This window comes from Cucumis sativus, chromosome 3, assembly GCF_000004075.3.
Source record: "Cucumis sativus cultivar 9930 chromosome 3, Cucumber_9930_V3, whole genome shotgun sequence".
Lineage (NCBI taxonomy): Eukaryota > Viridiplantae > Streptophyta > Magnoliopsida > Cucurbitales > Cucurbitaceae > Cucumis > Cucumis sativus.
In genome coordinates, this window is record NC_026657.2 from 10,067,986 (window position 1) to 10,095,357 (window position 27,372).

General features: G+C 34.3%; 6 protein-coding genes and 2 long non-coding RNA genes across 14 annotated transcripts; 6 read left to right on the forward strand and 2 right to left on the reverse strand.

Moving 5' to 3' along the window:
- Positions 1-37: 37 nt before the first annotated feature.
- On the reverse strand, positions 38-806 carry LOC101221113 (pre-rRNA-processing protein TSR2). Of its 2 annotated transcripts, none has more exons than XM_011652673.2 (3): positions 581-806; positions 395-486; positions 38-311 (listed from the first exon to the last, which is right to left on the reverse strand). In XM_011652673.2, the coding sequence occupies exons 1-3, from the start codon at positions 777-779 to the stop codon at positions 255-257; spliced, it is 348 nt and encodes a 115-aa protein (XP_011650975.1). In that variant the 5' UTR covers positions 780-806; the 3' UTR covers positions 38-254. The 2 variants fall into 2 exon arrangements, with proteins under 2 accessions (XP_011650975.1, XP_004134444.1); XM_004134396.3 differs by having other exon boundaries at positions 41-308.
- Positions 310-3,395, forward strand: LOC101221353 (pentatricopeptide repeat-containing protein At4g14850). The gene is made up of 2 exons (XM_031882736.1): positions 310-2,726; positions 3,110-3,395. Exons 1-2 carry the CDS (start codon positions 1,141-1,143, stop codon positions 3,342-3,344), a joined length of 1,821 nt encoding a protein of 606 aa, XP_031738596.1. The 5' UTR covers positions 310-1,140; the 3' UTR covers positions 3,345-3,395.
- LOC101221592 (late embryogenesis abundant protein D-34) lies at positions 3,260-6,458 on the forward strand. Of its 3 annotated transcripts, XM_031882737.1 has the most exons (4): positions 3,260-3,395; positions 4,030-4,421; positions 5,017-5,298; positions 5,789-6,458. In XM_031882737.1, the coding sequence occupies exons 2-4, from the start codon at positions 4,068-4,070 to the stop codon at positions 6,062-6,064; spliced, it is 912 nt and encodes a 303-aa protein (XP_031738597.1). In that variant the 5' UTR covers positions 3,260-3,395; positions 4,030-4,067; the 3' UTR covers positions 6,065-6,458. The 3 variants fall into 3 exon arrangements, with proteins under 3 accessions (XP_031738597.1, XP_011650977.1, XP_011650979.1); XM_011652675.2 differs by lacking the exon at positions 3,260-3,395 and having other exon boundaries at positions 3,610-4,421; XM_011652677.2 differs by lacking the exon at positions 3,260-3,395 and having other exon boundaries at positions 3,610-4,421; positions 5,029-5,298.
- Positions 6,459-8,136: 1,678 nt separating this feature from the next.
- On the forward strand, positions 8,137-10,432 carry LOC105434836. Its single transcript, XR_968927.2, has 2 exons — positions 8,137-9,128; positions 9,667-10,432. It is a non-coding gene; the product is annotated as an uncharacterized LOC105434836 (long non-coding RNA).
- A 2,962-nt stretch (positions 10,433-13,394) lies between these two features.
- LOC101206011 (preprotein translocase subunit SECE1) lies at positions 13,395-14,143 on the forward strand. Its single transcript, XM_004134088.3, has one exon. The coding sequence runs from the start codon at positions 13,458-13,460 to the stop codon at positions 13,995-13,997; it is 540 nt and encodes a 179-aa protein (XP_004134136.1). The 5' UTR covers positions 13,395-13,457; the 3' UTR covers positions 13,998-14,143.
- Positions 14,144-15,247: 1,104 nt separating this feature from the next.
- On the forward strand, positions 15,248-16,012 carry LOC101206257 (ferredoxin C 1, chloroplastic). Its single transcript, XM_004134089.3, has one exon. It carries the CDS (start codon positions 15,393-15,395, stop codon positions 15,825-15,827), a length of 435 nt encoding a protein of 144 aa, XP_004134137.1. The 5' UTR covers positions 15,248-15,392; the 3' UTR covers positions 15,828-16,012.
- A 286-nt stretch (positions 16,013-16,298) lies between these two features.
- On the reverse strand, positions 16,299-18,020 carry LOC116402481. Its single transcript, XR_004214873.1, has 2 exons — positions 17,420-18,020; positions 16,299-17,127 (listed from the first exon to the last, which is right to left on the reverse strand). It is a non-coding gene; the product is annotated as an uncharacterized LOC116402481 (long non-coding RNA).
- A 3,369-nt stretch (positions 18,021-21,389) lies between these two features.
- Positions 21,390-26,707, forward strand: LOC101206491 (5'-nucleotidase SurE). 4 transcript variants are annotated; one of them, XM_011652679.2, is made up of 10 exons: positions 21,390-21,642; positions 22,031-22,125; positions 23,100-23,164; positions 23,484-23,527; positions 23,977-24,054; positions 24,336-24,489; positions 24,628-24,798; positions 25,527-25,586; positions 25,670-25,797; positions 26,431-26,707. In XM_011652679.2, exons 1-9 carry the CDS (start codon positions 21,497-21,499, stop codon positions 25,778-25,780), a joined length of 924 nt encoding a protein of 307 aa, XP_011650981.1. In that variant the 5' UTR covers positions 21,390-21,496; the 3' UTR covers positions 25,781-25,797; positions 26,431-26,707. The 4 variants fall into 4 exon arrangements, with proteins under 4 accessions (XP_011650981.1, XP_031739232.1, XP_004134138.1 ...); XM_031883372.1 differs by having other exon boundaries at positions 25,670-25,789; XM_004134090.3 differs by having other exon boundaries at positions 25,670-25,784.
- The last annotated feature ends 665 nt before the right edge of the window (positions 26,708-27,372 follow it).

A 27,372-nucleotide genomic window follows, 5' to 3' on the forward strand; every position in this document is an offset into this window, starting at 1 on the left:
TCACATCACCTTCTACTTATTAAATGAAAAATAAAACTAATTACTTAATCTTATGTAGTATATTAAACTTTTTTTAAAAAATAACATAACGTGAAATTCACATTTACAAATACACCGATATTCATACTTAACATTGGAGGTCGATGTAACCGGTAATAAACTAGGTAAATTAATTCTTACAAACCAAAAAATCCAAAAAGCAATACATCAAAGTTTGAGGGTATGATTTAACAAAGATTCTACAATTTTTTTTTCTAACGACTTCCCACCAAATTTTCTTCGTATATCATCATCAATTGTTCTGCTACCTGCTTGAATTTTCATAAAGAAAAAATAAAATCAAAATTTTATGTTGAAGTCATTGTAATCTCGATGTTGTGTAATGAATTTTTACCTGTTCGATGCTGCCATCTTCAATCTCGGTGTTGAAGGAGAGCAATAGAGTTTCATGGAGCAGATTTTCTAGATCTTCCACGTATAAAGGAGCTGCATTAATGGAAGCAAAAACGCACGCATCAAAAAATTATTGAAGAAGGTTATTTTAATGGCGGATGTTGATTTACAGAAGAGGGATAATAACGTTTGGAATGAGAGAACCAAGAGAAGACATCAGAGACGAGATTCAGTGATTTTTGGTGAGAGTCGCGACCTCCCCATTGATTTTCAATGGCCATTTGAAGGCCGTCCCACCGTGAAAACACTGATGAAATAGCCATTTGGAGGTTGGAGACAGATCCCGCCTTGTAATTGGTTGAGGTTAATCCATCAATTGGCTCCATGGATGAACCTCAGAATTTCGTCTTCGTTTTTGCTCTCCCTCTTCCTAAACCTCGAAATCTTCTTTTTCCTTTGTCTCTCCTAACTGAGTTATCAGAGAATGAGAGAGAGAGGGCGGTTGGATTCAGTAATTAATGGCAGAATTGGGCGGAGAGAAAATCGGAGATGTGTTTTGAGAGAGAGGCGGAGAGACATTCGGGCTTTTTTTTTTAATATATATATATATTCAAATGATAGAGCTCGATTCCATGGCTTCTCGAATTCCCGCCAAATTCAACTGAATCGAAGTAACTTCATAGAAGAAGATTCTTTGTTTCTTCTTCATTCTGATCTAACAGATAATGATCTTTGCGATTTTCAACCATGCCGTTTCTCTCGCAAAACTCGCTCGCTTCAGTGGTCGAATTGGCCGTATCGGTTCGCTCTTCTCTTCTTGGCCGAGCCGCCCACGCCCAAATTCTCAAAACCCTAAAAACCCCCTTTCCAGCCTTCCTCTACAACCACCTGGTGAACATGTACGCTAAACTTGACCATCTTAACTCGGCCAAACTCATCCTTGAACTCGCCCCTTGCCGCTCCGTTGTTACTTGGACTGCCCTCATTGCCGGTTCAGTCCAAAACGGCTGTTTTGTTTCCGCTCTGCTTCACTTCTCCGACATGCTAAGTGACTGTGTTCGACCCAATGACTTCACTTTCCCTTGCGTTCTCAAAGCCTCCACTGGCCTTCGCATGGATACGACAGGCAAACAACTACATGCGCTTGCGGTTAAGGAGGGATTAATAAACGATGTCTTCGTCGGGTGCAGTGTCTTCGACATGTACAGCAAATTGGGGTTTCTTAATGACGCATACAAGGTTTTTGATGAAATGCCTCATAGAAACCTCGAGACGTGGAATGCGTATATATCTAATTCTGTGCTCCATGGGCGACCTGAAGACTCTGTTATTGCATTTATTGAGCTACTTCGAGTTGGTGGGAAGCCAGATTCCATAACATTTTGTGCTTTTTTGAATGCGTGTTCAGACAAACTAGGCCTGGGGCCTGGGTGTCAGCTTCATGGGTTCATTATTCGAAGTGGGTATGGGCAGAACGTCTCTGTTTCAAATGGGTTGATTGATTTTTATGGGAAATGTGGGGAGGTTGAATGTTCTGAGATGGTTTTTGATAGAATGGGAGAGCGGAACAGCGTATCTTGGTCCTCTTTGATAGCTGCTTACGTTCAAAACAACGAGGAAGAGAAGGCTTCCTGCTTATTCTTGCGAGCAAGGAAAGAGGATATCGAACCAACTGATTTTATGGTATCAAGTGTGCTTTGTGCCTGTGCTGGTCTTTCAGAAATCGAGTTTGGAAGGTCAGTTCAAGCACTAGCCGTCAAGGCTTGTGTAGAGCAGAACATCTTTGTTGCAAGTGCACTGGTTGACATGTATGGAAAATGTGGAAGTATTGATAACGCTGAGCAGGCCTTCAACGCGATGCCAGAGAGAAACTTGGTGTCTTGGAATGCATTGTTGGGCGGATATGCGCACCAAGGTCATGCAAACAAGGCTGTGGCATTGCTCGAGGAGATGACATCGGCGGCAGGCATTGTGCCAAGCTATGTTAGTTTGATCTGTGCATTATCAGCTTGCAGTAGAGCAGGAGATTTGAAGACGGGGATGAAGATTTTTGAGTCCATGAAAGAAAGGTACGGTGTGGAACCAGGGCCAGAGCATTATGCTTGCTTGGTAGATTTGCTTGGACGTGCTGGAATGGTGGAATGTGCTTATGATTTTATAAAGAGGATGCCATTTCCTCCTACAATCTCAATCTGGGGTGCTCTGTTGGGGGCTTGCCGAATGCATGGGAAGCCAGAGTTGGGGAAGTTGGCCGCTGAGAAGCTGTTTGAACTTGATCCAAAAGACTCTGGAAATCACGTTGTGCTGTCTAATATGTTTGCTGCAACCGGAAGGTAACCCAATTTCAAATTTCACTACACTCTTATATTCATCTACATTCTAAAGTTAGCTCATTACTCGTAATATCTTTTATCAATATCAATTAGAAAAGAATGACTTTATAACAATTTAAATTGATAGATCATTGTTTACTTTAACATTTTATTCGTATTCTACTGCTATTCGTTCAGTGAGTTAGAATTCAACTTAAAATCCGGTAGGTTACTACTGTATTATTAGATTTCCTACATTGAAGTTTAAAGACAAACTTCTTTAATACTAAATAAAATCACCACTAAATCTTGAACTACTGAATTGTGATATACTTAATCTTTAACATTCTTCAAGACTTTGATTTCTCAAATTCTACGGTAAATTGATTGGGAGGTGAATTCAGATGGGAAGAAGTGACTGTCGTACGAAATGAGATGAAAGAGGTAGGGATCAAAAAAGGAGCTGGGTTCAGTTGGATAACAGTAGACAGTAGAATTCATATGTTTCAAGCGAAAGACAAGAGCCATGAGAAGGACCCTGAAATTCAGGACATCCTGGGAAAGCTGAGAAAGGAGATGCAGGATGCTGCTGGTTGCATTGCAGACCCCAATTATGCCCTTTTCGAAGTGTCGAATTAACCAGATATGGCTGCCACCACAAGAGCAATGCTCTTGCCGTCAATTCTGCAGGTATTAAACTCATCTCTAGTGAGCAATCAAGAATTAACGTTATTATTTGTTTTTTTCGAGATTATTTGAACAGTTACTACTTCCCCCCTCCGTATATTCTCAAATTATCTCATTGTAAACTGTAATTGTTAAAATTCTAAACTTCCAATCCTCTCTACCTGATTATTTTCCAAGTTTCTTAATTTTTTTCCCTCTTTTGTCGTTTCTTATGCAGTTGAATAATTAACTATTAGGTAGCCGAATTATCCAAACTAGATTGACAAACAAAGTTTAAAGTAATATCATCTCGTAAATTCGTTGCAGGGAATAAACACATCCAACCCAAAAGCTTATAAGTTTGACAAAATTTCCAAATCATTCTCTTAGATATGATAATACTTTCCTCCAGTACCTATAAATTTTCAGAAACTGCCATCTGTAATCAAACTCAGCCAAGTGTCAAGCAATGGGAACTCCATTCTCCTCAGTGGATTTCTCAAGCTTTCCCCACTAACCATCTGTACATTAAATCGTCAAATCACCCTCCTTCTTCTCTACATTCAACACTTGTCCCAACACAACTAAATCCTACACCCACCTCTTCCACTCACCAATCTCTTCAAATAACGAATAGCAAAATTTTGCCCCATCGCAGAAAGAAACCTCATTTGGTTTTTGATCTTGTGTTAAATCATGAGTCAAGAACAACCACGCAGGGACGAACAACTGCAGCAGTCTCGCCGGAACGACGATGAGCAGCTTGAAACCATCAAATACGGTGACATTTTCAACGTCTCGGGCGACCTAGCCGCGAACCCCATCGCACCTGAGGATGCTCGAATGATGGCCAGTGCTGAAACGAGGGTGTTGGGGCAAATGCATGAAACTGGTCCGGCCGATGTCATGCGAGCCGCCGCCGCTCGCAATGTTCGAGTTGGACTTCTTAGTAGCCGTGATATTAGCGATGTTGCTAAAAGTCAAGGCATTAACATCAGCGAGACCGATGTTCCGGGAGCCCGCGTCGTCACTGAATGCGTTGCCGGGCAGGTCCCCCCATCTTGATCTCTCCCATCGTTTCATCTGTTTTTTTCCTCTCTGTATTATTCCTTGAAATTTTTCTGGTCGTATTTTTTATCATTTAAATTTGATTTTTCTAGTGGGTAACATTTTTTCCCTATAGATTTTCACTGGTACGAAATAACTTGAAAAAATGCATTTTTCTTTTTAGGATGAAAAGGGGTCTAATTCTTAGTGTCAGAAATTTCTGTATTTTGTTTTCTTCTAAATTTACTTTAATTGAGTATTTTATTGCGTGAGCTTGTTAACGAATTTTAACTTTCATTTAGGTGTGAGGACTAAATTGAAAGCCAAAGGGATTAATCGTTAGAAACACGGAATTTAATCAATTTTTTTAATAGCTACATACTCCTAAAATTGGTCAGAAAATGTAGTTTCATCTTAACTTGAAGAAGGAACATGCTTAGGATTAGGATGTCCGCCCCATTCTTTTGCCGTCGGCTTTCTTCTTTTTTCTTTAAGTCTTTATTAAATATTTGAGTTTATTCTTTTGTACATCAACAAAAAGATGGGTGATGTCTATGAGGCGTCATATATTCAATGTTTCATTTATTTAACTCTCCAGGTTGTTGGACAGTATTTGGACACGACAATGACGAGTGGGGTAGAGATGCCGGAGCAGGATGTAATCACGATCGGACAAGCCTTGGAAGCGGCATGTCAAATGATAGGAAACAAGCCGGTGGAGCAGAGTGATGCTGCAGCAATTCAAGCCGCAGAGGTCTGTGCAACCGGCAACAACGCCATAAACCCAGGTGGGCTTGGCGCCACTGCCCAAGCGGCAGCAATTTTCAATGCTAGAATGGATCGAGATGAGGACAAGATCAAGCTCAACTATGTCCTTACGGTATTAGAACTACATATCTAAACTGTGCCCTATGACATTCTATTCTATACTTAATGAAATTCACAAGGGAGAAGAGACTTCACATTTCTTTTTCTTCTTAATTAAATAAGTCGTTGCTGATTGGTTTTGGGATTTGAGTCATCTTTATCTGATAAGAACTATTTTATTAGTTTTTTACTACAAGAATATAGCTTTTTTTACCACAAGAATAGTGGAGAATTGAACTCCTTGAAGCCATGCTAATACCACTTCGCTTGATTTGGCTGAATTACATTTAGCAGCTAGAATTGCCAGCTGCTAACAAACTCTCACTTTTTCTTGACTGACTACTATACAAAACTTTTAGTCTAACGTATTTCAGTTTCTCTAGTTGAGCAGTAGCAGATATCACTAGATTTTTACCAATGTATAGCTTAGACATTTTCTTTACAAAAGCAAATCCAATTACACTTCTACAGTTACAACTTATCACCCTTTTCAATCTGAACAGGAGGCAACTGAAAAACTGGCGACAGACAAGGCAGTGAGCCGTCAGGATGTGGAGGGGGTTGTGAGCGCAGAGCTGAGGAACAATCCAAGCATGACAACGCACCCAGGTGGGGTAGCAGCTTCGATCACTGCCGCTGCACGACTGAACGAGGGCAATGCAGAGGGGGTGGTGAGCGCAGATCTGAGGAACAATCCAAGCCTGACAACACACCCAGATGGGTTGGCAGCCTCCATCATCGCCACCGCGGATCTGAATGAGGATGGTTCAGGTATATGAAAAAGTAACAGCAGCTTTAACCGAGAGTTTTGGGTGAGTGTTTAGGTATATGAAAAAGTAAACAGCAACTTAAGTGAGAGTTGTGAGTAAGTGTTTTGGAAATGAAGTGTGTTGGTGTGATCAGGATTTTAGTTTCTGATGAATACCGTTATTTGTGCCTTTGAAAACAAAACTCTGCTCCAGAAGAAAGCGGTTATTATTTTTACTTTCTTTTTCTTTCGTTAGTTTTTTGAAATTGAGAGGTAAATAAGAAGAGGAGGGGGAAAACCAGCTGTTGATTTCAGAATGTGTTGACTGTTCACTGTGTAGTCAGGTTTTTTTGTTTTTATTTCAAAAGGATTGAGAAAGTGTTCATGGATATGGATTGGTCTCTCTCTGCAGGTTCTATTTCAAATTTGTTTAATTGTTCTTGTTTTCTTTTCATTTTTTAGAATTGGTTAACTTTTTTTTACAAAGGGAAAAAGTTTAGTTTGAAAGTGTGAACTCCTTATTATTACAATTTTTACCACCCATCTTATAGAAACATTTTGATTTTTTTTTTCGTTAGATTTAAGATACATTTGAATTTTTTTTCTTAGATTTAAGATAAGAACTTCTCAAGTAATTCTTTACTTTCCATTTTCTCCTTAGATTTGACCCATCTTTTATTTTTCTTAAAATAAATAGATTTATCTGAAAAGGAGCTATTTTTTTAAATAAAAATTTGAATATGAAAGAGGAAACAGATGGTTGGCTTTCACCTCCGAGAAAGAAGATCTTAAATTTGGTAATAGTTTCAAGTATTTTCAAATACAATTGTTTCCTGTAAATTTGGTAATATTTTCAAGTATTTTCAAAATACAATTGTTTCCTTCTACAGAAGTGTTAGGTTATTGGATAAATATTTGTTTTTCTTAAAATAAGAGAATGTATTAAATATGAGTCAAACAAATATTGAAGTCATTATTTTTTATAAAGTGATAAAATATTGGTGGAAGTATCTCCAAAAAGAAGAAAAACACAAATGTATTTAAAAAAGTTATGGAGATGTCCATTACCATATTACATTAGTAACGGTTTTGTCTTCATATGTTTTTGAGGTTTTTACATTTACTTCACCAACGGACACCAATTTCTATTTATAAACTGATTTTCAGAAGAAAGAAAAAATTACGATAACAATAAAAGATTCAAATTACAAACCTACAGAAGGAAGAAGAAAAAACATGATGACTAAAAACCAAGTACCATTTGCTGGAGATCAAGTGTATGTTACTTTTAATCTATGAAAGTCATCTTTTATGATAACTTTTAATCTCTCTTCTTGATTACTTGTTCTTTAATACTCGTTCGATTCTTTGATAATTTTGATTTCTTTTTAGCTTTCTATATAAACACTTAAAATTTGTTGATTTATCTCATATGTTGTGTCGAGACTTTGAACTTTGGTCAACTAGGAATACATTGATCTTGGTACTAATATTGAATATGTAACAAATTTGGCAAAGAGTAATACAAGTAACTAATTCTTCTTTTGGAATGTAGTTGGATTCTTTCTCAACTCCACTAATTAGGTTATTTATAAAAGCCTTGACCATTTGAAACGTAATAATTCAATTTTTTATAAAAAGGAAAAAAGTTTGAATATAACAAAAAATTTAATTTGGTCAACGTTGTTTATCTTTCAATACTTCAGAATTAAAATATATACTTTCTTTCAAATCTTACCCGTGATTAAATCAAGCTTAGCTTAGATTGTTCTCGAGAGGCAAGTAGTCTTGAATTCTCTGTACTTAAATTGATATGCATACAAATTTTGGCAACCTATACAAAAAAAGATTACTAAAGAATTTGGACAATATATTTAATATGATAATAGTCTTCTAACAAAATAAAAGAGATATGAATTTAGATTTGTAGTATTAACGCAAACTCTATCGTCATTTGTAAATTCAAGACTCTTCCAATTGTTTGTGACATAAGATTAATAAATAATGTAACCTAAAGTTTTAAAGAGTATGAAATAGTAGATTATATATATATATATATATATATATATATATATGTATAAAAAGAGATATTACATATGCCAACATTTATTTCTACTTCTGCATGTGTTTCCTTAAGTCTTCCAAAACTTTGATACATTTGATCATTTAATTTAACTTTCTTTGCATTTTTAATTTTCTCACTTTTTGGTTTGGTTTTGGTGACCTTTTTTTGAGGCCCCCACTCTCTCTTTTTAAAGAACCTTATAATAATCTCTCTCTCTCTCTCTCTCTCAAAACAATTCCCATTCTCCACTCTCCACTCTCTCTCTCTCAACAAAAAAAATGTCATCTTTGAAGAAAAGAAATTTCCACCTCTGGTTCTCAAAGCTCCGCTGCTTTCCGGCCACCGTCAAACCCTCATCGCCGCCGCAAACGCCCAACAAGAAACCATTTTCCATTACCCACTTGGAAAACTCCGACTATTCTTCTACCTCCACCGCTGCTGACGACGGTTTCTTCTCCGACGACTCCTCTTCTGATTCCGACGCCATCGTCCCTGACTTCTCCGCTGCCGTCGCTTCCCACCGGTTCTTCTTCTCCTCTCCTGGCTGCTCCAACTCTATTTTTGACTCCTCTCCCGACACGCACCACAGCACCGCCGTTTCCGCCGCCGTACACGGCGGCGTCGAAGTTAGGAAGGTTTCAATGGACCCATTTGTGGATTTTAGAGCGTCAATGCAGGAGATGGTCGAAGCGAGAGATCGGCCAGTGGACGTCCGGCGAGATTGGGAGTATCTGCAGGAGCTTCTTCTTTGTTATCTTCAAATCAACCCCGTTGATACTCATAAGTTTATATTAAGAGCTTTCTCCGACCTCGTTGTTTATTTGCTGGAATCCTCGCCGGAGTCATTCTCCGACCGCCGTATTCGGCCGCACAATATCAACTCAAACAGCTGGTAATTGGTGCAATGACAACAATATATCATATCAATATTTCAACGATATATCTTTCCTACCCTTCACCAATTATCTCTCCTCCCAACCTTCCGATGTTCGTATTGTTTATCCAAGAGTTCATGATCGGCGTGTGGCCGGTAAGTATTTTCTCTCGCTTCTAATGCCTTGAACTTGTTGTCCGTAGTTTCGAACAATAAGTATGGAGCCTCCATTTATACCTATACTCAGAGAATATGTACTATATAAACATTCTTAACTCTATTAAAGCAACTTTTCCCAATGAACCACTCTTTTAATGAGAATGTAATTAAGGCATTGTTAGTAAAAGCTTTTCACTTTCACGATATTTGATAAACATGGTTTTTTATCTCAAGATCAATTAGCATCATAGGTAATTAACCATACAGCTTTAAAAACTTGCTATGTTTTCCATCTTTTTCAACGTTGATCCTCAATATGTTCTTCAAAATAGTGTCTTTTATCTCAAGGATCGATGTTTTGTTCAAAAGGCCAGAAAACAAACAAATAAATTATATATCTCATAAGGACCAAAATTAAAAGCATAGGAAAATGATATCATAATGATATAGCTAGTAGGTTATAATTGTATTTTCTTTTATATATATTCTACTTGATAGAAAATGATTTTTTTTTTTTGTTCATATTTTTTTGCAGGGGGAGAAAAAGGCATATAGTAGTTGGTGAAAAAGGGGGTTGGAATGTTTGTTGTAAGAAAGACAAAAACAAAATTGTGGGTTATTTCGATGATCATCAAACACACACACACACACTCACTCACAAAAATCAAAAGAATCAAAGCCAAAGCGTGGTGTATGTGCAAAAAAAGAGACAGAGAATATAATATATATATATATATTGTGTGTTTGTTTACTGTTTGGTTGGTGGAAGAGAAAATGAGGGAAAGTAAAAGAAAAAAGAAAAAGAAAAAGAAAGTTTTTCTTGGGTACATAATTGCTGACAAAAGAAGGCAGAAGAAAGAGGGTTGGTTTTATTGTCCTTCGAGAGGGAAAAAAGAAGAAGAAGAAGAAGAAGAGTTGAGGAGTGGTCCTATAAGGTTGTATGTTTGGTGATGACATTAATGTTTGTAATTTAATGTGTTTTGCAGTCTGTATCATCAAACAAGCCTAACTGCTCATAACACACACAACCTTTATTTCTTCTTTTATTTTGCATTTGGGTCTGTGGAGAGGAAAATGGGTGAAGATATCAAACCATTTTTGCATAACCAAAAGAGGCATTTTTGAATCTTGTATGTATATTATGCTTTGTGCATTTGTTATCTTCTTCTTTTTGGACAAATTGGAGAAATCGGTACTAAAATATGGTTACAGTTGTAATGATACCATAAAATACTTCAAGAATATATTTTTACAATTTGTTGTTTTGTTTATTCTACATGTAAGAGGGAGTTTGGCTTGAAGATTTTGATTTAGTTGCAATTGATTTGTGTGATGTTATTTTGAAGTTAAATGATATGACCCACCTGTCTTGTTACTTAATGTGGATCGGTTTATTTAATGGATATTGGTTCAAATGTTTTTTTTTTTTTTTTTTGTTTCTCTGGACAAGTGGGTTGGGGGATTTAACTCAAAATAGCAAAGTATATTCATAGTGATGGATAGATAGATGCATCTTCTTTATGTTTATTACGAAATTATTCCCTATTTTCATAGTCTCAATTGTTATTATTTTTTTTTCTTTTCGACTTGATATTTGATGTAATAAAAATTCAAGAAACAATTATGATAAAATAATAAGAGTCTAACTTATTTCCACATGAAAAAAAATAAAATTAATCTACTAAGGGAAGTTGGTTATATAATTCATAAGAATAATTCACAAGTGCTATTTTTGTTATTAGAAAAGGATGAAGAAAAACAGTCCCAATTTCCCATAGTTATGGGCAATTGGGATGGGAATCCAAAAAAGTAAAAAAGAAGAAGCCTACGCCATGAAATAATATTCATTAAATCCACCATTTTTTTATACTAAAAGCAATTTTCCTACTAGCACATGAGTGGACTCCACACTACTTTTAAAAAAGCATGTTGATACAACAATTAACGAATAGAGGTACTATAAATTTTTCTTCTATATATGCATGCACATAATTAAACTAAAAATTTTCACTTTCATAGTTCTATTTTTTCCAAAGGCAGCATAACAATCTTTCTCCTATGCACGCATAAAATTAAGGCTTCAACATCGATATCTATTTATCTAGATCATGAAAAGGTAAATAAAGTAAAAGAACAGAAAATAAAAAGAGTTTTTGTTACCAACTGTGGCTAGAAGTTTATAGCATCTCAATTTGGACAAATAGGAATTGGTAAAGAACAAGGTGTTTTTGCACATACACTGCCTTTAATAATTTCTAATTTTCTATATTTCCAAAGGAGATTCTATCTCCTTTTTAGTATACCAAAGTCCACTTTAATGCTTTTCATTTCACAAAGTTCAAAAGTATAAATCATTTTCCAATGGAAAAAAAAGGTCTGGCTATATATTATTTCTAGAAGCTAGAAAGTTATTAATTATACCCTCAATTTATTTATATTGTATCCAATTAGTTAGTAGGTTTGCTTTTAAAAAGAAACATATCATACAGTATAAAACTAAGTAGAATTTTAGGATGAACAAGACTTTAATCATAACATAAATAAAATTAATATGGGCTGTAAATAAAAAATACTCATTCAATATAAAACTATTTACAAAATATAACGAAATTTATATTATATCAAAGATACAATGATAGACTTTTGTCAATGTCTATCTGTAATATATTTGGTATATTTTATAAAAACTTTAATTTATTTTATTATATTTAAAATATCTTATTTTAAAATACATGTGGACAAAAGACTTAATAGGTATATAATTTCAAGGTCAAAATTTTCCTTGTCTTGTCTTTATGAACATTTTTTCTAAGACAAATCATAAAAACCATTTAAATAGTATGATGATAGTTGTAATTACACTCTCAAACTTTCAATTGTAAATATTAAGTCTTTAAACTTATATAGACGTGTTAAAACTAAACCATTATACAAATTGTAACAATTGTATAAGTGCGAGAGTTACAACTTTTGAATGTATAATTTTCACAACTACTAACAGTTGTATAAGTTTTCACAACTACTAACAATTGTATAAGTGTGAGAGTTACAATTTTTGAATGTATAATTTTTACTACTATTATAAGTTTGATGGTGCAATTAAGATTTAATTTTTTATTAAAAGTTTGAGAATGTAATAAATGGGAAGCCATTTTTACAATTGACCTCTTCTTTTGAAATAAGGGTCATCAAAATTGTGTCAAAGCCATCCACACACTACATACTTAGAGCTTTGATAAACCCAAGAGATAATGGGAGAGAGAGGAATTTAAAGGAGTTTTGTTTTGATATGAAGTAAAAAGTGTACAAGGGGAAAGTGGATCCAAAGAGAGATTCCAAGAGGGCATCTAAAAAGAAAGACATTCTTTTAGTATTTTGATGCATATATTTTTTGTATTAAGTATGATCCCCAAGATACCTTGGTCTACACATTTGGTCTTGTTTTAACTATACCATTTTCATTTTCTCTCTCAATTATTTAAGGTTTTATTTGGAGTATGTGTTGGAATTATTCTCATGTAATCACCATATTTTACTCTATGTTGTTGGGATTTATATATGCACATTTATATTATTTTATTTTCATCACCACTGCCAATTTTGGTGGCTCAATACTTCACTCTCTCAACTTCATTCATCTCAAGATAGAGTAAGCTTTGCCAATTTGGCAAATAGCTAGGGAGATAATAGAGGTGTGTGTATACACACACACATAATACAGTTAAATAATAGTTGAAGATAATATAATTTTATCATACATAAAAATTTAATAACCGTTTATGATCTCAATTAGTCTAATTTCAAAATTTCCCATTATTTCTCTATGGAAAAAAAAAAAGTAATTTCTGATCCTAAATCCTAAACTTTCGAAATTGTATCATTAATTTCCCATTTTAGATATTTTGTTAATGGTCCTAATATTTTTCAACTTTGTATTTAATGTTGATTTCAATTTGAATTTGTTAAACCTATAAGTTGTCCATCTGTTTCCCCACTTGAAAAAAGTGAATCTAGACTCCAAATGATGGAGGCAAAGCTGAGGAAACACAAACATAGATTACATACTAAACCTAAAACTATTTTAATAATAATAATAATAAAACAAAATTGTCCTGGGGAGCATAGTGAATAACCTTACCCCATATTCTAATGGGCTAGCCCCAAGTATAAATGTTTGGGCTTTTCCACATTAGGCCCACACAGAATCCAAGGATCGTGAAAGATAATGTGGGCCACAAACAAAGCCCCAGCTATCCCAAGCTCTGACTACTGTCAAGTTCAACCGATTTATCCAATCTGATTCTCCACCGCTCACCGACAGGGAAAATGGCCGTTCCGATTTCCCTGAAATTTCCGACGGTTCCATCCACTTTAACCAACAGAACCGCCTCCTTGTTCGTACCACTACGGCGGAGCTCCCCTCATCATTCTCATCCTCACTCACAACATACGATCAGATTCCCAACGATTAGATCCAACAGAAACGTTAAGTTCTCCGCCGTCAATGCTGTGCAGGAAAGCCAAGAGAATACAGAATCCGACGGTGTGGAGGTTCAAGCAGGGCCACCAACGGAGGAGCCGAAAACGGCCGACCAATCAGCAGAATCCGGCGCGAATTTGGGCGCCGAAATTCAGGAGGCTTTGAAGCAGCAAAAGGTGGAGAAAGAAGGGGACCTGATCGGCGGAGTGGCGGAGGAGATTAAAGAGATTGAATGGCCAGCGTTTCGAAAGGTTTTGGGCACGACGGGGGTAGTGATCGGCGTTATTGCTGGCTCTAGTGTCGTTCTGCTCACTGTGAATGCCTTATTGGCAGAGCTGTCCGATCGAGTTTTCGCCGGAAAAGGAGTTCAAGATTTCTTTAGTTGAAAGTTCGATTTTTTTTCTTGAGATGTAAACTTTGTAACTGAAATCCAATGGCTTCTACGGAAGAAACTGGATTGTAATTTGTGTTAAGAAGGAAGAATCCATTGCAGCATAATCAAACTACGTGAAATTTGAAGAGTATTCTAAAACTTAAAACTTCCTATTGAACAGAATGTTGTTAAAACAAAATTTCACACAAACAAGCTTATAACAGTTTATAGAAGAGATAGATTCCCAAGGATTCTGATGTTGTCCATATCATCAAAATCTGAATCACAATAATCAAATGGGTCATGAGAAATATCTATTTTCGACATCATAAACAATGGGGATATCTGAGGCTTGGATGAGTCGTTTGCAATGGTCTCCAATGACCTATCCTTTCATTCTCACTTCCAAGGCTTACCTTAGGCAATGCTTTTGTGCAAAAGCTGCAGGACTCGAACAAATTGAGGGGCTAGTAAAAGCAAACCATCTTCCCAAGAACATGAAGCCACATAAAATCTAAGAAGTATTTATATGCCTAGGTTAAGAAAAACAACACAACCTGTAACGAATGGATCAACTCATTGAAGCATAGCATCAAACAGATGGTCTGCATTAAACGAATGAATCGAAAGGCATTGCAAAACCTATTTTCAGTCGGAGCCGCAAGCTGCAAGCAAAACATGAACATGTTTCCCAAAAATAGGAAAGAAAATAAACCATACTTGATTGATGCTGTAATGTCCTAGGATTCAGAATCTGGATTTGGTCTCCTACCCTTTCGAGGGTACTCAACCTAAAGCTAAACAAACTATGAAACGATTAAAGCTAATGAAAGAATGTATAGATAGTAACTCTTACAATTCACTTGATTTTTCTTAATCATACTTTCATATCCCAGGATCCCTCTAATGTGATATCAATTTAGTAGTAAGAGGAGTTGACAACTTCAAGTAACAACGAATGGATTAAGAAAATTGCATCTTAAGGCCACAAGAATTCAAGTAACAACGAATGGAAGGAGATGAATTAAGAAAATTGCATCTTAAGGCCCCAAGAATTTTTTGGTTTTTTCTTGAGATGTTTTCTAATATAACTAAATTGATTGAAATAATTATAAATATAGCAAAATATATATTTCCATCTTAATAAATATTTTAACATATTTGTCCTTCAAAACAATTACTTTCACTAATTAAAATAAATATTAAAATTTTTATTGAACAACCATAGGGGTGCAAAACACCAAGTTTGTTTCAGAAAACTAATTTCTCAAGACTCCCTACCGCTGTGAATCTGTGATGGGGCCATGCTTGAAATCAGAACCTTATCTCTTCATCAACGCCCTCGAATGGTCACAACCTCACAAATTACCTCATTTTCAATTCATCCCTAAGCAGAGAAAAGAAAACAATGGCAACTCTTCATTTTGTTCCTTCCGCTTTCTCCCTACCAAAACAAAAGCAACCCATCAAGCTTTCCTCAGTCAGACCCACTACTCAGATAAGCTGTTCACGACGGCGCTTGGTGGTCCGGTCGTACAAAGTAGTGATTGAGCACGAGGGGCAGACTACCGAGCTTGAGGTCGATCCCGATGAGAGCATATTGAGCAGTGCCTTGGACAATGGCTTAGAAATTCCTCACGATTGCAAGCTTGGAGTTTGCATGACTTGCCCTGCTCGCCTTGTCAGTGGCACCGTCGACCAAAGCGAAGGTATGTTGAGCGATGACGTTGTGGCACAAGGCTATTCGCTTCTATGTGTGGCTTATCCTCGCTCAGATTGCCACATTAAAACCATCCCTGAGGAGGAATTGTTGGCACTTCAATTAGCCACGGCTAATGACTAAAATCTGAGTACTTCGTTGGATGATTTTGTAGATTTAATTCTGGTTTAGTTTATAACTATATTGAAATCGATCTATCTGGGATGTTGTCTCTTTTGGCTGTTGTTTGGTCATTTGGGTATAATGATAAATCTTTTCATTTGATTCCAGTCAGTAGCAGATGGAAATGGATGTATATTGTTAAAGAATCCCAACCTATTTCTCCATCTAGAGCTTCTAATTTTGGAAAATAACACACACACACACAGACATATATATATATTCAGATAAGATTCTGATTCTGATAGACGAGGAATTGAAGTTCTTCATAACGAAATACTGAAAAAAACTTGACAGTTTGTGAGGGAAGTAAATAAAGAGGTTGATTAGAAAACTAGCTTCCTTTTATTGTTTCCTCTCGCCTTTTGTACTGAATTGTGGATATCACCAGCCCGCACTTCTTGAGTCAAAACTGCTGTATAAATGGAGGAGTTCTTCCTTGAAGTCATGTTTGAATTCATATGCTTAGAAATGGAATGTACCACAGCAACAATCTTAATTGTCACTCAGTGAGCTACATATGTAACGCTCATGTGTTGATGCATGAATTTAGACAATGTGGGCTGCCAATATGGCGTCCGAGATAGATCTCAGTCTAGAAATGATTTTGAGACCTGTCACATAAACTTGCGCAGTCGTGGTGTTTGGCCACCTACACTTCGGAGCTCATTTTGTCAGTGTAGCTCATTTTGTCATACTTATCAGTTCAATTGTCTCCTTTGCTTGATTCGTTCGGCTATTCGGAGGCTTGGTTTAAGTCAGAGAACGAACAGCGTGCTCCAATGGGTTTCAAGACATGCGTCTTCCGGTGGTTTAGGTCATGTGGCAAGCTATATGAGTATGGCGATGCCAATAACATAATGGCTCGTGGTAAGGACCAATAAGCTAATAAAAACACGAGTGTTCTGAGCTTCTTCTCAACATCATGATTCTTCCTTTCACCTATTGCATGTTTGTTCAGTTAGGAAGGTGTACAAGGCCATTTGCCAAACACTATAATCGGGTTTATCATTGATTTTCCTTATTCTTTGTTGTAGATTTTCCTTTTCCTTTGTAGTTATATCTTCCCATGGATATCAAACTATCCTGTCTCCTTACTTTTCGGAACCTCAATCAAGTTTAGTGAAAAGATGTCCCCGTATTGTAAATATCATAAAAGTAGACAATGATCAACTGGGTCATGATCCTTCTGACTTTAAATTAAACATCATAAGTAACTGAATGAGGTTCACCATCATCAATGAATAGAGGGGATATCTAAGACCTGGACAAACCATTTGTAATTTATTGAATGATCTAGCCAAAGAACAAAAATCCACTTTGAAGTTCGTTCCTAATCTTGCATCTATATACGTCAATATGGGATGTCCACGACAAAAACGAAAAAGAAAAAACTAATACAAATAGCACAGTGAAGAAACGACTTTCATAGAAGCATATCATCAAACAGTTGTTGTGCATTGATCAATTGATGCAAATTTGAACTATTTAACTTCGTGCAATTGAAATCGACATAAAAGTGGAAGTTATAAATGTATTACTTTCTAAATTGGTACCTCAAACTCGCAATCTGGGTTGATTGGGTTGATTGAAAGTTCGTCTTCAACTTTCTCCTCCTATTTGCTCAAAAGTGGTAAGATCTCAAAATTGGGAGGTATTTCTTACAGAGTGGTTCCATTAATGGTTTAGGAATTTGTGGTTGGTTGACTTTTGTTTGTTTAGTTTCATCCAACCTTACTAGAGAGATAGACCCTGAAACTTCCAAGGCCAAGAAGGAAGATGTGCGAATTTTGTTACTTTCTAACTATCTCGACATTATCTAGTGTTTTACTGACCCACACACTTACTTGTTAACGAGATAAACTAATATAACTCAAAGTTGTTAATGTTTATACAAATGGATCATAGAAAAAATCTAAGATTCCTTTTAATTGAGCTTCTTCCATATTTTTATGGATGACTTAACAACAACTCAATTCCTAGACCAAAGAAAACTGGAACAACTTTTACCAATAACACCAAAAATCTAAATAGACAAGGAAGATGAAGTGTCTGATCCAATATTTAGTGCACCTAGAAGCGTATGGCATAGTTGGACGATAGAAGGAGCTCAAAGGTAAGGTGGCATGGCCAATGTGCCTAACCAATAGTAGTGATAAAGTCATGTGCACCCAAGATTAAACGGAAGTACCATTTGGTGCAACTTTTCATATATATTTGAATACTTTGATGTATTTTGAACCACGTTAAACTCTTTTATATATGATTTGTATCATTTTTTTTCTTTAGTAAGAAAGTTTGAGGTTTTTTAACCTACTTAATTAAAAATATTATTTTTAAAATCGTCTAATTGAAATAAAAAGAGTTTTCCAGAATAATTTCCCAAAAATTAGCATATCTACCTAGCTCTTGTTGTATATTAAAAATAGAAAAAGAAATTTTATGATTATTAATTAACAATGATTAGGTATAGTCTAATAGTGATAGATCTATATAGGTTTTGAAAAACTATTAGTAACAATCAAATTAAGGTCGATCGGTTGATTTTCATACAAAAAATTTGCATACCGATCAACTTATATACATTTTAGTTTTTTTTTTAAAAAAGAAGTACAAAATCGCCGACCCTAAACTAAAACACAAATCTATTGTCTTAGTGATCGTTTATTATTTTCTTTATGTTTTCTAATTTTCATAGCCCACTATCTTGTAAAAACCGACCAACCGTTGAAATTTTCCACATGTTTATGGTCATTTTTTGTGGTCATGTTTTATTCAAAACTAACACCGATCTCCAGATACTTTGTCTAAGCTACATATAATATCGTACTCTCCATTTTTTCTACAAAAATCTATTCCATGATAAATAAGGGATTGCACTCCATTTTCTTTGTTAGTATAAGTCAAATATTAGAGAAATTGAACTTGAAATCTCTTTATTAAATAAGATATCCTCCCAACTAAATTATGTTATTATTGGCATTTTTTTTATATATTATTTAATGATTGTGGGAAAGTGATTAGTTTATTGTTAAATCAAAATGAGGAGGATAAGCATTTTGTTTTGTTGAATTGCGGAAAGCATTTTTGCAAGATTCTATTCCATCGCATTACGACCTCTTCCAAGACGTCACACGTCATCTTCGTTACGAAAAAAAGAAAAACAATCAAATCAAATCAAATACCAATATCTTATTCTCTGATTATTTAATATTCAAATGTTAAATTTATATAATTTCAACAAATTTAGAAAGTTTTCAAAATCACATTTTGCTTTTACTTTCTATAAAATATCAACACGTTTTTTTAATCTTTTTATTTAGTGGTTAATGTAGATAAAAATAATAATTAAATACCTTTTTTTATTTCAAAGGTTTACAATAATTGTTTTGTCTCAAATAACTTTATACATTTGTTTTAAATAATAATATAATATTTTAAATTGAAAGAGTAAGTTTTAAAAATTATACTTTTTTGAACTATTTTAAAAAATCAAACACAAAAATACTTCATGACATTTTAAATCTGTTTTAAAAAATTTAACGACTACCTTTTGAAAACTCGAGAAATTAAATGGGTATATTTTTATAAATTTAGAAAATAAAAAGGTGAAGACCTCGTGAACAAAAAGACATTCATTTAAAGTTGAAAACTAAAAAGATAATTGTTTCAAAATAAAATTAAACAGTCTTGTCTTAAGTAGAAATTAAACGGTATTTGTTATTTAATAAATGTCAATAATCATATAATTACGAAGATATAAGAAAATAAAATTTATTTAAAAGATAAAACTTCATAAAAAAATAAATAAGATATATACATTGTTAATAAGTACTAGGTATAGGTAAAACATTTGATTTTGAGGTTTGTAGGTCATGTTTGGTAACATTTATGTTTTATGTTTTCTGATTCTTATTTACTGTTTATTCTTTTCTTTTAGAACAAGAAACGTAAATGTGTTTGCTAACTGTTTCTTTTTCTTGTTTCTAGAAAAAAAAAACAGAAGCAAAAAATGTGTTAGTGATCTTATGGAGATCAAGATGAAGATTGAGATCTGAAGGACAGAGCCGACGAGGAGGAAGACGAAAACCCACGATGAAGAGGAAGACTGAAAGACGAAGAGGAAGATAAATACCCACATATTGAACGAAAATCCAAACTCGTGTAAAGAGGAAGATGATAGGAGGCAAAGTGGAAGATGGTGAAGACAATGAGAAGAAGAGGAAGATGATGGTTATTTGGAAAAGATGATGGAGACAATGGAAAGGAAAAGGAAACCACGTGAACAACGATTATTTGTGGAAGAAGATGAAAATAAGAGGAAGAAAAAGGAAACCACGTAGGAAATTAGAAAAGGAAGTAGAAAAATAATTGAGAAAAAGAAAAAGAAAAAATAAACCGATAAAAATAATTAAGAAAAAGAAAAATAAAACTAATAAAAATTATTGAGAAAAAGGAAAAGAAAACCTTATAAATAATTGATAAAAAGTAAACCAATAAAAACAACTCATGCACGAAACTGAAAAAACTACTATTTTTTTTTCCAATAATTCATTCTAAAATGAGAAACATTTATATTTCTTTTAGAACGAGAAACAAAAGAATGTTATCAAATACCTCTGTTTCTTAAAAATGAAAACGAAAATGAAAACATGAAACAGAGAATGAGAACGTTACCAATTGGGCCGGTAGTTTTAAAAAGATTAAATTCACTCATTTCATTCTAAATTTATTGTTTTGTTGTTTATTTATTTACAACTATTTAAAAAACGAAAAAAAAAGTCACCAATAGTATAAAAAAACAACTTTATTTTCATCGTTAGAGTAGACATTTTAAAAAACAACAAAATATTAAAATTATTTACAAAATACACCTAAATTCACCAAAGTCATTTGAAAATATTTGTTTGCTATATTTTATAAATAACTGTTTAATTCTAAATTTTTAATTTTATCACGAAAATATTTTAAGAGATATTTAATGAATTATAGAACATTATTCTATATCAAATTGATAAATTCTTGAGATAAACAATATGAAAGCTTTTTTTGTTTGGTATATTATTAATATTGTTTTCCAAATTTAATGAAATTTGAGAATGTTATTTAATTATTAATTTTTTTATGAAATTTGAAAGAGGATTTTTTAAATAACTTGGATCAAATTATTTACAAGTTATATATCTAGGCACCACAAAAGTCTAGTAATCTTTGTTAAAGATTGATATAAGTCTATTAATATTTATCAGTGACGAATACAAATAGAAATTGTTTATTAATAGAGATGGTAGAAAATCTATTATTCTGATACCAGTTGAAACATATAGAAATGTATGATTGTTAGAAACGTACGTTTGCATCGAGGAGAGTCTAAAATTAAAACTACAACAAGATTAGGTACATAATTTATAAAAGTTAAAAGTACAAATTGATACAAATAACTTTACACTAAAAAATTACAAGTCTTTTTTGTAACTTTTTGAAGGAGTGGAGCTTTTTAATTGGCCACTAAGAACCAAATATAATTACAAATTGCAACATTGCTTTTTAGAATCATTTTCCTGGACTCGAGGCCATACTCAAACTTTCCTTCTTCTACGTTGCTCCGGTGAGCTCCTTCTCCGTACGCAAATATGGAAGCAACCACCGTCCATTCAGACAGTCGCCCGACGATAATGGTCACCAACGACGACGGAATCGATGCACCCGGTCTTCGCTCTCTGGTTCGCGTTCTCGTCTCCACCCAGCTTTACAATGTTCAAGTCTGTGCTCCTGATTCGTACGCCTCTTCTCTCTTTTCCTCTTTTCGATTTCTTCTCTTTCCAATTTCCGAGTATCTGTGTGATAGGAATAGTTGGTGAAATTTTGTTCGCTCGTCTTTTGTGTTTGGTGCTAATTTCTTTTGATTGTTAGTGCATTTCTGGTTCTTGTTTTTCTATTTTGCAAGTGGTTGTTCTAACTTCTTTCGAATGTTGATGGCCGTTGGATCGTGTGAATTGAGATATAAGGAACTGTTTTTTCGGCTGTTCTTACTTTTCAATCAATATGATAGGATTGGGTTATAGATCATAAGATATTAGCTAAACCAACTAGCTTCGGTTTGTTTTGTTTAATTATACATGAATTTCTATATATTTGATAGTGGAGGTTGAGTTTGCATCATACAGGGAAAAGTCAGCTGTTAGCCAGTCTATTACTTGGCGTCATCCTGTTTCTGTCAAGAGAGTGGCAATTGAAGGAACCACTTCTTATGCTGTTTCTGGTATGTTTTTATTCTCTCAATTGAAATCTGTACCTTACCTGGTAACTTAAGTAGACTGATCGCTAAATTCTTAGCTATTCTACCTTACATGATTATATTTGGTTCTTTGGAGATTTTAAGAAATGCAATTTTTTTAATCAGCCTATATCCGGCAGTTGCTGATGCTAGTTCTTTGAAGTGTGTACTTTCTTATGTTCTACATATAAGCCCGACTGCCGAGCCCAACAACGTTAGTATCAATGTATTGGAGATATTGTAATACCCCTCGTTTGGATTGACTAGAGAAAAGATTACCCTTTTAATCAGTTTTATTTACTCTTTTGATAAAAACTTTTAAGGGTATTTTTTGAAATCTATTTTGAGTGGTTGCCACCACTTCAATTTTACCAAAATGACTTATTTTCAAAATTAAATACTTGAATAGTCTATTTTTTTTTTTCCTTTTGAGAAGGATAAGTGTCTCTTTATTAATAAAAATATAAATAATGAGATAAAAGCTCATGGTAGAAGAGGGCTATACTATTAGCAATTACAAAAATATAAATTGATCAAGAAACAAATCACTCCCTCGGTTTATTTGTTTGCCTGTCATCAGTTAGTTAACCATACTGTTGTTACTACAGTTAGTTTATATTAAGCTAACTGCCTCTGTAATTCTATAGTAGTTGAAAGTTTGTGCCCATTGCAAAGCTGTGATGTTATAGTAGTGTGCTAGAATGATTAGGCCTTACCAATATATAGGGACCATTAATGTACATTAAGATATTTTCTTTAGTCCAATCTCCAATTACATATCTCTTCATCCAGTAATAACTTAACATATATTCACTTTGACGGAATGGATTTAACTTGAAGCTATTGGTTTGTAATGAAGGGTTTCTCATTTAAACCTATTACCATTGACTTGAACTTTAGCTGGTGTCCGATTTTCTTCCATTGACCTAACAAGGTTGTAAGCTTTCATGCTTCTGCAGGAACTCCGGCAGATTGTTCTTCTTTGGGAGTATCCAAAGCTCTCTTTCCTACAGTTCCTGACATGGTCATTCCTTTTCCCCTTATTGCACGGTTTGGCTGTAGTATATTTTTCAATTGAGCTATTTGTGGTTTGTTCACATGAACACACTTGACGTGTGAATGACCTCACAAGAAGTTAGGATTTATGAGAACACAAGGAATGCTATTTCTCAGTCCTATGTTTATCTGTGATTGTAAATGTGGACTAATCAATCAAACAACTAAACTAATAAATGTTGAATACAAGCACACCTCACAGTGTTGTCACTGATGAGCTTGGCGTATACAAGTTGAAATTTATTTAGCTCTTCCTGCCTGTTTATGTATCGTACTTTTAATTGCAGGTAGTCAGTGGCATAAATATGGGTAGCAACTGCGGTTATCATGTGTTAGTGACAAATCTTTATAGACTTCCTCCTTATATTGACTATTTTGGCAGTTCAACTATCAATTATTTTAAAGCATCGAATATGTACCCACTACTCAACATGCATGTTTATTTGCCCTTGTGTTGGCAAGAGAAACTTACCAAGTATCAACTCACTTGGAAGTTATTAGAGCTCTCATGATTAAATGAATAATGAGTATTATGTGCTCCTAAAAAGAACAGTGAAGAAATCAACCTTTTGGCTACAAGCAATTTGCACACGGAAGCACCTGGAAATATTAATTCCCAAAACTTTGGGACAAAACAAACACGAACATTTTTTCTTGTAGCTGTTTTGGTTGTCTAAATTAGTACCAGTCAATACTATTTGATCAATATAAAAAATTGTACGTGCGTGGTTGAAAAGAAGTTTTGAACTTTATTGATGTAGTCTTTCATTTAAACTGCAGTGTGTATTCTGGGACAGTTGCTGGTGCTCGGGAAGCATTTTTTAATGGCATTCCTTCTATTTCCTTGTCTTATGAGTGGTATGTCTATTGAGATGGGATCCTTTCTTTTTTAATAAAGATTTCTTTTATTACTAAACTTAATCATTTAATTGTTACGTAATATCTATTGAGATGGGATCCTTTCTTAGAAGGGAAAAAAGGGAAGAAGAAGAAGAAAGGTTTAGATTCGTAGATCAGCAGATGGTCTGTCATCTTGTTTGAAAAATTTCCACATCATATTAATTATCAGTCTAAGTATATCTCATTATTAATTTATTATTAGTCTTTACTCATTTGCCGTTCTTGTTATGGAGCTTCAGGGTTGGAGGTAGGAGCAACATAGAAGACTATACCCTAGCTGCTCAGGCTTGCTTGCCCATAATAAGTGCAATGTTAGCTGACGTCAAGGCTCAAAATTTTCCACGAAATTGTTTCTTGAATATTGATTTTCCAACAGATATTGCTAATCATAGGGTAAATTTCATTTACTTTTCTTATTGACTTATGCTGTATAATGTATTATGTTGACTGCTTATTACACTTCCATGTTATGAAGGAGGTGGTTAGCACTTAGCAGTAACTCTTGTGGGGTTTTTTTGGGACATTATTTAGGGTTATAAGTTAACTAAGCAAGGCCGATGCATATACACAATGGGTTGGAGGAGAGTTACATCGGACTCTCAAGGAGGCAAAATGTTGTCAACTATGACAATGGATCCAACTTCGTCAATGGAATGTAAAATGTCAGAGGAATCATCTTCATCTGAACTGTTTACGAGGCAGGTTGGTTCTCTTCCCTTCTACCCAAACTATTTAATTAAAAGAGTCACTAATATTAACCTTACTAGATTAAGATGTGATCTGATATGTGTACACTAGTGTCCTTGAATTCTAGTTGAGAGAAAAACATTGGTCCACATTCACTATTATGTTGTAACACTGCAGCTTTCTCGTGCCTTTGTTATTCGTTCTGATACCAAATAATGTAAAATTATATCTAAACGAAAAGTGAAAAGAACACCAGACTCGTAGAAGGTAGTTTCAGCTTTCAACCACCATTAGGCAATTAGAGGAGCTTTCAAACTTTCCAACAATCAATTCTAAAGAGTCCAAAAATAAATTCGACTCTTCCATCCATTCACTGTTTAAATACAACAGTTTAGAAACCACAAATACAATCTTCGAAACTTTTTATTATTGTTATAATTGTTTATTTATTTCTTATTATTATTAGTGGATCTTTTAAACTTTGGAATTCTTCTGTTCTAGATTGTTTGTTCTTTAAGCTTTTCTGAACTTTTAGATTGTTTGTTCTTTAAGCTTTTCTGAACTTTCATGGATATATATACACACACACGTAGAAGAAAGAAAATTAAAAGAAAGATTGCTTGTTGTTACAATTATTTTATTTTGGATAATTTTGATGATTGTTCTGTTTCACTATTCCTAGCTTATTATAAAAAAAAAAAAATTGTATTTGTAAACGTTAATTTAAGTTATTGTCTTTGTAGGTAATAAGTGCACCTATTGATAATGAAGATACAGATTACAAATATCTACTAGAAGGCTATGTGAGTATCATTTTACACAAAAAAACTTATCATTAGAGCAGATACCTCGTCATGAATTAAAAAAGCTTGTGATTCCATTTCAGATTACTGTCACTCCTCTTGCCGCCCTGTCTCGTGCAGAGACTGACTGCGAAAACTTTTTGGAAGCATGGTTGCCTGGTGTGGTTGCTCGGCCATCACCATCTGCTTTATAATTTCGTAAGGTTTCTGGGTAATGGCACTTCAAAGTTTTATGAACTTTATTTCATTTTGTTTAAATACTAATAAGCAGATAAGCATAAGCACACAGGTGCCGAGTTCACTCGTCATAATTGGCTTTTGTGGTATCTCTTTTTTTTTCCCTCGTACGAATTCCCCACCACCCTCTCGCTCAAAGCTATCTACATTCATGCTACAGAACCTTATTACAAGATCATGAAAATAGTTTCCTTCCTAATCATTGAAATGCTTAACATTCAACTATCTTCATTTAATTGCTTGTGATAAATGAAGTTCATGATCCTTTCTGATTCTTCGACGATTCTGACATTAGGCAACTGAATCTTAACCAATTGCAACGTCTGCAGTACCTATATGTTAACTATAATTTATGTCAAGCTCTAGACATGGCATCTAACTTTAGTTTTAAGACTGTTGGCGTCCTCTTAGTATTCTGTTTACCTCACTGGATGCTAGGAAAGCTGTATGGGATAGGGAAAGTCTTGTTGACTGCACTGAACACTCGATGCATTGCACGTGCACCAAGGATCCATAGTACATCTGATGTTCTATCTTATATTGAAGTATGGTACGAAACATTATGGAAACAAGTGTTACTGAAAACTTTCTGTTATATTCTTTGCAGGTTTAGGCATTCTATTAGATGGTAAAAATTCGAGCAGAGCCGTTTCTAGTTTAATATCCTTTGCAGTTTGCATCGTGGAGAGAGCAGTTCTTCATATCATGGAAAATATAAATCCGGTCTGAAAAATTGTTTAAGAGAAGAGTTGTGGAATCCTTACTGTGAGTTGATTCTATTAAAAATATTACTTAATGTGACAGAAACTTAAAGAAAGAGCCTTTCTTTCTTTCATTACATTTTTCATTTCTAATAATGTTATTATGATTGTTGTTTACTTTCAGTAAGGTCTATAGTTTATTAGCATTTGCTGCTTGATTTTGTTTCAAATCTTTGTGGGTTGGGATCTAGAAAGAAACAAGGTTGCAAGGTTCCAAACAAAAGTCAAATAGAAGTTTCGATGTAAATATTAAAAAGAAGTTGATGCAACGGGAAAGGTATCAAGCCAAATCCATAACCAAACAAGAGATCCATCCCCTAGAGTTTGAGAGAATGAAAAGATTAAAAAGATTCTATATTCAAAAGATAAATCAAAAGCTTCCTTCTACGACTCTAAATTGACTAATAAGGTGGGACAATGAACTAATTAATTCTAAAATACTAATTAAACTAAATATTAATTAAAATACATTAACTATCCTTAACTTATCCTCAGCAGAAGTCTTATCCTTGAAAGATGGTAGAAACTATATGAGACAGTAGACTCTGAAGGTCTAACTTCTAAGATACCCATTTGCAGTCAGGATATGTTATAGTGAGAACACTCAAGAAAGTTTTAAGATGTTTGGTTCACAAGTTAGATTTGTGTAATTGAATTAGGTCCAATGAGCAACTTTTTGCTCGTATCAAACAAAAAAGTTCACTAATCTACAAAAGTACATGAACTCAAAGACATGGCACTTGTTCTTCACACTACAAACAAACTCTTATATTATCACGACCTTTTGT

Bases quoted from the DNA above. Each gene is read 5' to 3' on its own strand.
- LOC101221113 (XM_011652673.2), bottom strand. From the start codon at position 779: ATGGAGCCAATTGATGGATTAACCTCAACCAATTACAAGGCGGGATCT. The intron at 487-580 runs GTTATTATCCCT...CCATTAATGCAG, and splicing joins TTGGTTCTCTCATTCCAAAC to CTCCTTTATACGTGGAAGAT. The intron at 312-394 runs GTAAAAATTCAT...TGAAAATTCAAG, and splicing joins AAGATGGCAGCATCGAACAG to CAGGTAGCAGAACAATTGAT.
- LOC101221353 (XM_031882736.1), top strand. From the start codon at position 1,141: ATGCCGTTTCTCTCGCAAAACTCGCTCGCTTCAGTGGTCGAATTGGCC. The intron at 2,727-3,109 runs GTAACCCAATTT...AGGTGAATTCAG, and splicing joins ATGTTTGCTGCAACCGGAAG to ATGGGAAGAAGTGACTGTCG.
- LOC101221592 (XM_031882737.1), top strand. From the start codon at position 4,068: ATGAGTCAAGAACAACCACGCAGGGACGAACAACTGCAGCAGTCTCGC. The intron at 4,422-5,016 runs GTCCCCCCATCT...TTAACTCTCCAG, and splicing joins CTGAATGCGTTGCCGGGCAG to GTTGTTGGACAGTATTTGGA. The intron at 5,299-5,788 runs GTATTAGAACTA...CAATCTGAACAG, and splicing joins AGCTCAACTATGTCCTTACG to GAGGCAACTGAAAAACTGGC.
- LOC101206011 (XM_004134088.3), top strand. From the start codon at position 13,458: ATGGCCGTTCCGATTTCCCTGAAATTTCCGACGGTTCCATCCACTTTA.
- LOC101206257 (XM_004134089.3), top strand. From the start codon at position 15,393: ATGGCAACTCTTCATTTTGTTCCTTCCGCTTTCTCCCTACCAAAACAA.
- LOC101206491 (XM_011652679.2), top strand. From the start codon at position 21,497: ATGGAAGCAACCACCGTCCATTCAGACAGTCGCCCGACGATAATGGTC. The intron at 24,055-24,335 runs GTATGTCTATTG...ATGGAGCTTCAG, and splicing joins ATTTCCTTGTCTTATGAGTG to GGTTGGAGGTAGGAGCAACA. The intron at 24,799-25,526 runs GTTGGTTCTCTT...TTGTCTTTGTAG, and splicing joins CTGAACTGTTTACGAGGCAG to GTAATAAGTGCACCTATTGA.